Source organism: Siniperca chuatsi, linkage group LG2 (assembly GCF_020085105.1).
Source record: "Siniperca chuatsi isolate FFG_IHB_CAS linkage group LG2, ASM2008510v1, whole genome shotgun sequence".
Classification (NCBI taxonomy): domain Eukaryota; kingdom Metazoa; phylum Chordata; class Actinopteri; order Centrarchiformes; family Sinipercidae; genus Siniperca; species Siniperca chuatsi.
In genome coordinates, this window is record NC_058043.1 from 24,696,156 (window position 1) to 24,708,178 (window position 12,023).

The window sequence follows — 12,023 nt, forward strand, 5'->3', positions numbered from 1 at the left end:
GCTTTCCCAATCACGGCTGCTTCTGCGCTGGTCACCATCACACAGGCTGATATTTCCAGATGAGAGAACTGCAGGCACCTTTTTAACAGTGCACTCGCCATCTACATACATACCGTACAAACGCACAAAGATCGCATACACAAACACTTTTGAGATTTCATAAACATTGCTTACCATTTTTGCTAAATTAATAGCAATTCATGACACATCACTGTTGTTTTCTCAGGGACATCAAAGGAACAGTGAGACATTTTGGAAAATACGCTTATTCGCTTTCGTACAAAAAGTGTGAAAACAACAATTCACCATTTTACGGACGATTACGTGCCAGACTATTTCTTGGCCGGGAGCAGTAATCTCCTGGAGTGTCCGTTGGTTGCCTGGCAACTGCTCCATGGCCAATAGTCCCCCTAAAGTGGCAAAATGTCATTTTTAGGCTTCAGTATTCGTACAGAACGAGATATAGTTTGTTAATTAGTGAGCTTTACCTGTGCTGGTACAGCAGACGGATTTCCACAGCTTCCAGTCTTTATGCTAAGCTAAGCTAACCGGCTACTGGCCCCAGCTACATCTTTATCGTACGGACGCGAGATCAGAATTCATCTTTTCATCTAACTCGCAGCAAGAAAGCAAATAAGCCCATTTCCCATAATGTTGAACTATTCTTTTAAGAGCAATAGTGCCTCACTCACTACATATGCGTCAATACTTCTGGGAAGAACACCAACACTGTTGGTTCATCAAGAGAAACTTCAACACATACGTCAGTGATCATCAGTAACCACAAACCTTAACACATGTTACCAATATGTCTTTCTTACTTCAAATCTTTCTCAGCTAATTCTTTTACCCATAATCCACCACGCTCTCCCTTCACAGTGACTACCACCCACATAAAGCTGTCTTCAGTGCTTTGCCACACACTATCATCCATAACTGCTATGAAGTGACCTGTTGGACAATTCTTTTCATTAGGCGACTTAAGCAGGAAAGGGACAGGATGCCCCTTAATAAGAGCCGTCACAATTCCCATATTCAGACGAGAATGAGTGTGGGGAGAATAGATGAAGACTTGAGAGGGGAGCGATAAAGAGAGCAGACAAGATGAATAGAGTGGGGAAAGATGAGGAGGAGGAATAAGGCAGTGCTGTTCAGCGAGGCATTGTTGTGTGCCGCATAATTGCCACTGCAGGAAGACCCCGGGAGTTTGGGCCTTTGTGTGTGGATGTGTGCTCACTGCCGCGGACAGACAGACTCGTGTCTAAATCCTCTTAATCAGGGCTAGACTATTCTCTAAACCTGTAGATACTCCCTTGTTTTGTCTGTCTGTGCACATAATTGTGCATGAGTAAGCTTCCCAAAGACTTTACATTAATGGGATTTGTGTAAACAGACCCAGAGGCCTCAACCAGAACGTAATTAAAAGGTAAAGAAAAGGAGGAAGCAGACTGGGGAAGAAAGGCCTTTATGTCTCAAAGAGCCTGAGAGATAAAGTATAGTTTATCTGGGTACCACAACTAGAAAGATAACAAGCTGACGATTAACTTTAACAACAACAAATTAACTCCATGGAAGCTTCCAAGTGTCTTTTTACAATCTTGTATCTCAATAAGTCAAATATGCTGCAACATGATATTAAAGAAACATGAAGTGGAGTTAAAAATGCACAAGCACTTAACTATGTTTCTTTGTGCAGTCGTCCCTGCTGAATTAAAAAATACATTAAAAAAAAAAAAACTTATAAAACCTTCAACTTTTCAAGAGACTAGCAGCATTTTTCTTGGGCACATCCACTTGCTACTTGGTCTAGTCTCAGCCATATTAATAATGCCCACAGCCAATCCCATCATTTTGCTTCCTAGTCATGCCCGCTGCAGGCATAACCACATCTCATCTTAGTTTAACAGCAGCGGAGCTGACAGAAAGGACTTGGCCATGTCAGCTTGTCTGGCATGCACGCACGCAAATGGGCACACATACATGTGCGCACACCACTACTATCTGCAGGCATACATTTGATCCCATTTCTGACTTAACACAGGACACAGAAGAGAACTGCCTATGCTCAAACATTGTAAAGGCTGTGTGCACTGTGAAGGCTGGCAGAGAGACTGAAGCGTCAGCTACTTCTGAAGTGACTGCATAGTTGGTGCCTTGGTACAATATCTCACCACTCAGCTACTGACTTCACATTTGCCGCATTTTATACTTATACCCACATATTGTATTTTATACTTATACCCACTTGGTACTTAATTTAGTTCTGACCTGTATTATAGTGTATTATATTTTTTGCCTACTACTATTCCTGTGTGCACTGACGTGATAGTGAACTGCTGTAGCAAAAGAGTTTCCCCTCGGGGATCAATTAAGTATTTCTGATTCTGATTCTGATTTACTGTTCAAAAGGTTGCTCTGGTACTGATAGTCATTTTTGGATGAACAGGCGTGACGCTCTAAACCTGAAAAACTCTTGGTGCTATAAAGTTTAAACAGTAACTTAACACACCGTTTTAGCTTGAACACACCCCCTTCACAAATAAAAAAAAAAAAATGCATTCAAACGCACACTCACCGAGACGTTGGCTCAGAGCCGTTTGAACTGCTAGCTTAGTTTAACAAGGCGAGAGTGACAGTCACAGAATAGGGGATGTGAATGAGTGGTAGGGAGGGTGTAAATCTGCCCCAAACACTACAGCATTGACCAAAACTGTAAACTACTAGCTTACTAGTAAAAATAGTAGTAGTACTAGGAGGGGCAGATGGGGGGATGAACGTGACGTCAGCTTGTAATTCGGGGGGGGGGGGGCTAGAGGAAAACATTGCTGGATTTTCTCTGGAAAAAAAGGAAAGAAAAAGTAAAATTACTTTGGTTTTAATGAACACTATAGAATGGGACCGAGATCCATTTGGTTGATAGTGTAATAAATGTGACACATAATTTAGTGTTAAGTTACTTTTTAAGCAACCAAAACAACATGAATATTTTCAGGATGCTTCACAAAAAACCCTTCGACATTCACCTGCTCTGAGATTGGGGGCTAGTTTCACTAACACTGGGCATCATCACACCTCCCATCTGGGGGATTATGCTAACCAAGCAGTCGGATTGACAGTGTGGGAATAAGTGAAGAACTTTTGAGTAGATTTGTCAACTCATCCCACTGTACACTTTGGCTAGGTTAACAGTCACCTTGGGTACTGAACCAAAGCAGCCTGATATTAAGCTTAGGGCTTTAATTTTTCCTGTGTGTCCTGACACTCATAAGGAGCTCAGCATTTCATGGTTTGACAAATGGAAAAAAGCAAAGCGCGGTTAAATGACTCTGCGCTACAAATCCTCAAGAACTGACCACTGAGAAAAGAGTGTTGACAGATTTCCTTAGAACTGGTTTAGAATTAGACTGAAAGGCTCTCTAGGGGAAACTGTCAACGATGTCTTCACCCACTTCCTTATTAATAGCTACAAGATGTCTAAGATGCCTTAGACATCTATGCAGAGGCTTTGATTTCCGATGTAGACCATAGTAAAGGTCATGCTGAAAAACAGCTATTCATAATGTCATATAGTCAACTACTGTTTAAAATACCTAACAAACTGTTTCTCCTCTGTCCTTATGTTCCAAGGTATTCAGGACTCCCTTCAGGAAGTTTTGCCAACTGTGTCTAAATCTTGACGCATTCCTCAGAAATATACACTCCTCTTCTGTGCATATATACAAATTGAGGACACTGGATAAGAGCAGTCTTCAAAAGGAAAGGAAAGGGAACTGCCTCACTGCCTCCCCCGCCCTACTAAACTCACTATCGTAAATTTGTTGGTCTTTCTCTTCCTCTGACAGAGTGTGTAACTGCAAGTGCCAAGTGTGACCAATTCCCATTTACACTCAATACAACAGCCCACACTTGAGCTAATTAATTAATTGGAATTAAAAGAAAGACGATTTTTCGGCAAACGAGAGAAAAGACTGCGCACATGTGCATATGTAGCTCTTTAGTGGCATTACAAAAAGCGCTGCATTAGTGAGACAGCATTTCATGGTCTATTTAGCTGGTAACTGAGTGTCCCTACACTGTATTAAAATGCAGAGCTTAAGCTGAGCGCAGACACACAAACACAAATTCAGCTCAAAGTAGGCAAGATGCTTATACTGTACACATGTGGCTTCTATCTCTCCCTCTTTCTCGCTCTCATACCTACACACACTCTCATAGACATAAACACACACCCTGAAATTGAAGCCAGAGATCTTTCCTAAAACCAGGCTATGAGGGAGGAAGTGAAGTCGTTCCACCGCTGTCAGAGAATACAAAGGTGGAAGAACAGTGGTGGCGAGGAGGGGTGTCCAACTTCCTGCTGAGAGAAAGGAAATAAATACTTCCATATGCAATCCCTGCCAGAAACACTCACACATACACACAGGGCTTGGAGTTTATGCGGTAACACAGTGTTGTAAATTTGAGCAGGAGGGCCCTAGTTAGGAACTCGCACCGCCATATGAAAGGGAGAATATTTTCTGCTTCCAGAAATTTATAGCTAGTAAGGCCTCGTTCATCACACCAGCTCCATAATATAATGCAGCCAGGAAAGAAATACACTCCTCCAAAGCTGTAGTTCCTCTATTCCTGATTGGTTTGGGAGAGCGACGGCTGGTTTTACATGAAGAGGATTCAAATTTCTAATGTGTGTGTTTGTGTGTGTGAGAGAGCGTGGTCACATGCAGCAAATCCTGTTGACCCACACGCAGCATACCTCCCCCTGCCTGGGGAAACCCGTGAACTCTGGGCCACTGTGCCATTTTTCATGTCCAGAAAACACACACACACACACACACACACACACATTTATTTTCCGATGCTTGTGAATACCTTTGTTGGCTACAATCCCTTGCCCCTTATATTACCAATACACACCTATCCATAAACCTTAAAAAAAGGTATAATATGTAACATTTCTGCATTAAAATGTCTAAAAACGACTAGACCTACGTTATATATTTTGTTGAGTGTACTATTTTTATTCAAGGTAGCGGCGAGTTGCATTTGGTCGCCTGTCGATGGCATCATATCCCATTTACCCCTCTAATTGCTATAATTTCCGTGATAACACAGGAAACACCAGATGATACGTCAGAGCATGAGAAAGGAAGTCGGCGAACAGGCTAGTTAGTCTATTGTTTGTATTGCTCACTCATGCTGCACGTTCTGTCGCCGAAGTTGTCCCTGTAAAACTTTAGTGCATTACCTTGTCTGTGAACATGATTTCTGCATGTCAGATAGATTTTCATCGGCAATGGTGGTTGTGTAACAATTTAGACAACAACTCCCATGATCCCATGCTACTTCACGACATCAAAGTCCGTCTTTTGTTATTGTTTTGATGTGATGAGAGACCCCTAGTGGCAGAAATTACATACTGTGCGGTGAAACTTTTACGCACAGCAATTCTAATCTCAAACTTAGTCCGTAACACGCATTCACACTATCATAGATATTTCCCTGTTTATTAACACACCCAACACGTGTACTAACACCAGAAAGAGCATGACACTAACCTGCTCTCAATCTGAAACCTCTCTGTTGTGATTGTGTGTTTGTACAAGCATGTGTTTGTGATCGTTTTGCATATGCGGAGCACTAGGTCATCTTCTTATGAAGGTTATCCATAAAGCAGTTCCGGGGTTTATCAGATTTAAGGCCAAAACACACCACCGGCGAACGGCACGCGTAAAAACAGCCGCCTCTAATATTTTCTATGTACAACCCCCACACCGGTGGCAGCCGGCACTCGTGGACGCGCTGCGGCGTGACTCTTCGCGCCACTGTCCTATTTCCAGCATCGCTGCCCTTGAAATAACAGGGGAAAAATCTGTTTTGTACTTCAACACAATGTTGGCCCAACTACAGACGTTTTTTCACTGCAGTTTTAACTATTTCACTTGTGCCCATATCTACAAGGGAAAAATGTTATAAATAAATAAACTCCACTAGCTCCCTGCTTGTAGGCTACATCCCGGCTCCCGTGGCAGCTCGACTTCCTGTCCTCACCTCTTGCTGTGGTGGTCTCTCGTGAGTAGATCATTGACTACATATAATACATACATATACAGTCTATGGTGTAGATCAATGGATGAGAAGAGACAGTGAAGTGGACTTGGGCTCAGTAGCAGTGCACAGGGTGTGTGATCTGCAATAAATGTGTGTGTGTGTGTGTGTGTGTGTGTGTGTGTGTGTCTCGTACTTGTTCACTGATACCCAAAGCAAACATTACAATCTCTGCAGCAGAACTGGTTAGAGCCTCTTATCAGCTCAGACTAGAAATGACCCTGTGTGAGTATGTGTGTGTCTGTATGTGAGCATGCATGTGTGTGTGCTAACAGGTCTGAACAGAGTGCCGAGTGTCCCGACCTAACACTTTTCAACACGTCTTTTTCTGCGGGCGGCAGTCAATGCTTTGTGAATATCAGCGAGCCAAGACACTGCAGCAGTACCTCTCCACACATCTCACTTGATTAAAGTGAGAAAATGGCACAAGCTCTAGGTAAAATTAGGTCACTTCGATTTTACAGATGGCCCTTGTTGCCAAGCATATTTTCCCAATTAAGGCTGATTAGGGAGGGAAATTCCCAGGCAGCGTGAATTATTAAAAACTTGAAATGGAATCTGATCATGTGACGTTGTATGGCGGTGACAACCGACATCCCCAGATGGGTATTGGAAAAGGGGGGAGCTGGGAGCGTGAGGCTTCTGATTGGCTTAAAGTGAGAAGTGAGTTTCTTCCTATTGTCTAAAGTCATTACAAACTGCACAGAGAACGGGGGGTACATAATCACCACTGGCTGATGTAACATGGACATCATTTTTAAATTCTGAATTCACATTGGTGATTCCCTCAAAAGTATTTACACCAGTGTTAATTGAAATGACCAGATAGTGATAAGATAGTCCTATTTACATGCCGCACAATGAGAAAGATTCAAGAAAAGCGCTCTAAATCCAGCACTCAACAGGCAAACTTTTGAAAAAGAAATCCACCACTTGGCACTAAGATTTGTCTATTGCTGTTTTCTCCTGCTGCAAGAGTTTTATCCCTGCAGTTACTGAATGGGAGAAGGCGAGCTAAAATTTAGAATCGCCTGGAAACTAGTAAACAATACTTAACTAAAGTGCCATAGCATGAACAAAAATATAGATATTCTGAAAACTCAAAGTAAATGAGTGTTTAAATGATCATTTTTGATGTGTAGAATCAATTATAAAACAACAAGACCAGCGTTTCAAACTAATGTAAAGCCCCTTCACCCCTATGAATCAAGAACACAGGTGTTTTCACTTATTTTTCACTTAATTAGACCTCTTCTCAGTATTGAGTGGGAGTTTACAGACTGAGAGTGAGACTGGGTTTCATTTCCCGTGTGAAACCAATAGTCAACGTTGATTGTTTTAAGGAAGTACTTATTCTAACCCAAACCATGATCTTTTTCTAAACCTAACCAAGTAGCTTTGGGGCCTAAACCTAACCAAACTGCGACCGTCACCTGAAATGTTTCTCAGCAAGCTTTATTTTGAAAGTCTAACCAGACGTTGCATATTTATTATTACTAACTTGATGAGAACGTGTTGAAAACGTGACACTGCCACGGTGGACCAGCGTGTGTGTTACACGCTTTAGCGTGATACCAGGTTGTAGCAGCAGGCCGGCGGCAAGTGATAGCTTAGCGGAGTATCTGATGTCCCGTACGGTAAACTGTGCCGCGAAACTAGGAGCGCTCGAGACGGTCAGTTTCGAGGACAGAAGCAGCGCGCACGTAAATGACACCAATGCCACGCAGTAGAGACTCTCAGCTTTTTTTTTTTGCTTTTTTTTTTTTAAATTGCATGACTATTTTGGTAGAAACATTTACCCGCCAGTGTGGTGGATAGCTTTCTGAGATTTACTCGCCAAACGGAAAATCTACCCGTATTTGGCGCTGGGCGGTTGTTAATTTCGGACCCTGCAGGACAGCTTACACCTTTATCATATTTATTAAGCCTTTTTCACAAAAGTCATTTTGACATGTCAGAGTAGGAAAAGCACAGGTGTAAACAACAAAACGAATGACGGTCCTGCTATTTTGCCTGCTGTCACGGCTCACTGGGACATTTGAATAAAACTGAGCCATCGTTAATATTATTAGTAACACCTGTGCTTTTCCTACTATGACAAGTCAAAATGTCTGCTGTGAAAATGGCCTATTGAGTTTGGTGACATCACATAATTACCAGCATAGCTCCGCCCATCTTCGACCTAAGTAGAGGTTTAATTGGCCAATAAGGGAAATCACCTGTGTGCAGGAGCTTAACATTTCTTTAACTTTACTTTGTTTTATTTGTGCTCATACTGAATTACGGTTTATTTCTAAAATAAGTACTTCCAACTATGTGACATTAAGTTAGCATAAAGTTGCTACATGCTGAAGAGAAATTTTGTAAATTTTAGCTAAAAACTACAGTAGGTGACTGGCTAACAAACCTTCAATCAGAGAGCAGGAACTTATCAGTGATATCTGCTGGTGTAGCACGCAACTGCTGAGCACTGTTGTAAACAAATTAGGCTAAGGTAGAGATGGTGGTTGCCTCTGGTTTACCTTCCGGCATTGTCAGAGCTGGACCACGTTTTCCATTAGTCCCAATGCTCCCCATCCCAAACAGGATATTTACATGTTCAGTTGAAGGATTTCTCCTTCACTTTACATTACATTAATGCGGTGACACACAATGGGATATGGAGGGAGATGCTGATGTTAAATTGTACATGTAGCGCCTTTAAAAAGCCCGCTGCCCAGCCAATATTGCTGCCAGCGTTCACAGGTTATAAATATGTGAAATTGTCCTTGAAGAGTTGCTGCTCTTTTGTCTGTCTCTACAGGAAGTCAGCGTGGCTAAGGCTGGCTCCGAGCATTCCTTCAGCAGTCTGCTTTGCCATGCTGGGAGCCTGTCAGAGTGGCTCAGTGTCAGACTGTCCGGCCCTGCTGAGTCAAGCTGACCATGAACTAGCCAGAGCAGCCACGCTGGCCTGATGTTTGTGTTTCTGTTAGGTGGCCGACGTTCCCATTCCGGTTAGGTGCTAGAGAAGTGTTGCCTGTCTAGCCTGTTTGAGGACTCAACACAGCCAAAACAGACACAGGCAGACTCAGACTTTGCGTATTATCTGCTTGTTTATGGCCTCTGTGTAAATTAATGATCACTTCTTTCTTTCATATAATGTGTCTGGCTTACTCAAAATTGAAGGAAAAGTGACCTTCTCATATGCTGTTGTATATAGCATCCTGTGGCATCACCTGGTATTCCTACAGGCCTCCTACATGAAGGTTCAGCCTAATTAGCATATATTAATTCTCTTTAAAGTAATGGGATGAGTGACACCTGTAAGGATATGATTAAACTAACACATTAGTGTCAATGCTTTCTTGACATTTGTGTCAAAAGGGAACAAAAGGGAAGCTGAATAAATAATGCAGCCTATGTGAACCTATGTTGTTTCCATCCCCCTGGACCCGACAGGTGGTATTTTCTCTAGTAGACCTATGGAAAAAAGTACCAGCCAAACGTCATTCAAAAATCTGTCAATTTAACGTGGCCTTGCTCATCGACAGGTATACAATGAAACGACTTCCTGAAGTTTTGGCACCCACTCCTCAGTGCGATAAACCAATATTTCGCCTGGCAGAACTTATGTCAACATATTAGCCTACAAACTTCAAGATGACCGGCAGAACGCCAACTTAAACGTTCTTATTTTGATAAACTCTTAAGCTTAAGTGTACATCTTATGTGTGCCGAATTGAGAAGTGCTTTCTTCTGTTTCGATGAAAGACTTGGCACAACATTTTCAAACCCTGTCATTTTTCAGAAAACTGGGCAACATTAAAGGGCAGAGGTTTGAACGGAGTTTTGCGTGTGCCGCTGCCTCTTCAACTGCTTACCTTGCTTGACAGTTTTCAACCTGACGGGACCTCTGCAGTTCTTTATCACTGTCTGTACGTCGTACAAGGGTAATCCCGAAATCGAGAGATTCTCCACCTCCAGCAGCAGCTCCCCATCATTTAATTTCCCACTTTTGTAAACCACGACATCCTCGTTAACTTGCCCGATGTAGGCGAACTCTCCGTTCTCCGCGCCGCCGCGCAGTGGCACATTCAAGTCACCACGGGCATCTTTAGAGACGGAGCACTCGTTCACTTTGGAGGTCCAGTGGTTTTTCTTTAGCGCGGGTTTGGACATTGTGAACAGTTATGAGCCAAGACGGGCTCTGCCACTGGGATGAGAAATAGTCAGAGCAGCAATGCCTCTCAGAAAGTAACGTTAGACTTGTATCCGAGTGAAGGGCAGCAAACTTTCTTTCTCTTCCACAGAAACATGAGTGCCTCTCACATTACTGTCCCACCGCTCTCTCCGGGGTGAGGAATCAAGCCATTCCTGTCAGCTCTGAAGTCACTTCTTACTAAGCAGCTAATGTTTTCATAATTTTCTTAACATCCCTGCAGTTTAATCCCCCTTTATCGATGTCATTTTACATCTGCCACAGTCCCACTCACGTCTCGTGTCCACTTTTTAAATCCTCTCAGTTGTTCCTATAAACTCACTTTAAATTGTGTTTCTTTCTTTTCTCCAGTTAACAGCGTCTGCACTCTTTCTCTCCGTTTCCGACCGTTGACTTTGTCGGTGGCTGACACCGTCCTCGGCTCGTTTAGCCAGGTACGACGCTCTCGTGTACTTAGCTGAATCTCATTCCCACTCTGCGCTGCTGTGGCGCTGGGAATGTGTTGCTGTCCGTGCTGCATTCAAGTGCTGTCGAAAAGTTCCAGGTAGGTTCCCCCAACAACAATGTGGGTGTACTTACTGTTACAATATGGAAATGTTATTAGTATCATATAAGTAAAATAGAGGTGGAAATCACTGACGTTTCGGAATTTTGAGTAATATATTGTATGATGTGTGATCTAACTGTTTCTGACCAAATGTATGTAAATGTATCTTTTTTTATCTTTTAATGCGATACTTTTATGGAATTATTATTTTATTTAAAAAACATTCAATCTAATTTTAATTTTAGAAATCTGAGTCTACTATATACTTATTAACCATGTTTTGAAGCATAGGCTATACATGCAAAATGAATTACAGCCTATAGGGTACTTAAAAATGACAACACATATATCCTTTTGTTAAATGCCACAACAGTTCAGATAACAATAAATAACCAATATATCAATTGAAATGCATATTCTAATCTCTATATATTATGTAATTTTACATCATAAGCACAATTTCTAATGCCCAGTAGCCCACATGACAAAGCAATACACTGATCTATTTTTTGTAGATAGTATAAATAGTGCACCATTTATATTAATAGACTATATAGTGTTTAATTTACAGTAGGCTATCAGCATGGTACAGAGTTGGGGCACTGACATTTTTAAGTCTGTATATCGGAAGTCGGAGCCTGCAAAGAGCACATGAAGGCAGCAGTATTGCAATGAGCGCATGCGCTGTGCTCCGAGCAGAAAGGGCTATCTTGGCTGTATCTTTTTCTAAGAGCTTTTGGCTTAGATAATAGATTATAGTTTAATCTTTATCTTATTAAAATTCATTCATTAAATATGAAATGCATTGTGATGTCTTTGTCAGACATTCCTATTGCCAATATTTTCTTCTCTGTGGAGATTTTTGTCAAGCAATTGCCATTCTTGAGCTGATACTCAAATGAGTTATTCATTCAACAAACTTGATATGATGATTCTAACTGAAATGCTAATTTGATAATTACCTTCAGCCGGGGGTTATACCTGTGATCCTGCCTGTCAGGATTCCTGCATTTCAGGCTAGACAAGTGGTTCACTATGTTTTCATGTGTGGGTGAAACCTCCCCTTTCTTGCACTGAGTGTGTGTTTGCCCCTGACAGAAATGTCTACAGAATTAGTTGTATCCCTTACATCATTCTCATATTTTGTCAATCACACAAGCGGCAGAAAGCTTT

General features: G+C 41.9%; 1 protein-coding gene across 10 annotated transcripts in view; it reads right to left on the reverse strand.

Annotated features, from left to right (window-relative positions):
* Positions 1–10,808, reverse strand: part of magi1b (membrane associated guanylate kinase, WW and PDZ domain containing 1b) — a 134,958-nt gene extending 124,150 nt beyond the window's left edge. For 6 of the 10 annotated variants that reach the window (XM_044170483.1, XM_044170460.1, XM_044170451.1 and 3 more), the window contains exon 1: positions 9,966–10,807. In XM_044170483.1, coding sequence (XP_044026418.1) covers positions 9,966–10,263 — 298 coding nt within the window. In that variant the 5' untranslated portion in view covers positions 10,264–10,807. Of the gene's footprint in view, positions 1–9,965 lie in introns of all 10 variants that reach the window. The other 4 variants (XM_044170479.1, XM_044170470.1, XM_044170485.1 and 1 more) reach the window with 3 other exon arrangements.
* Between the last annotated feature and the right edge of the window lie 1,215 nt (positions 10,809–12,023).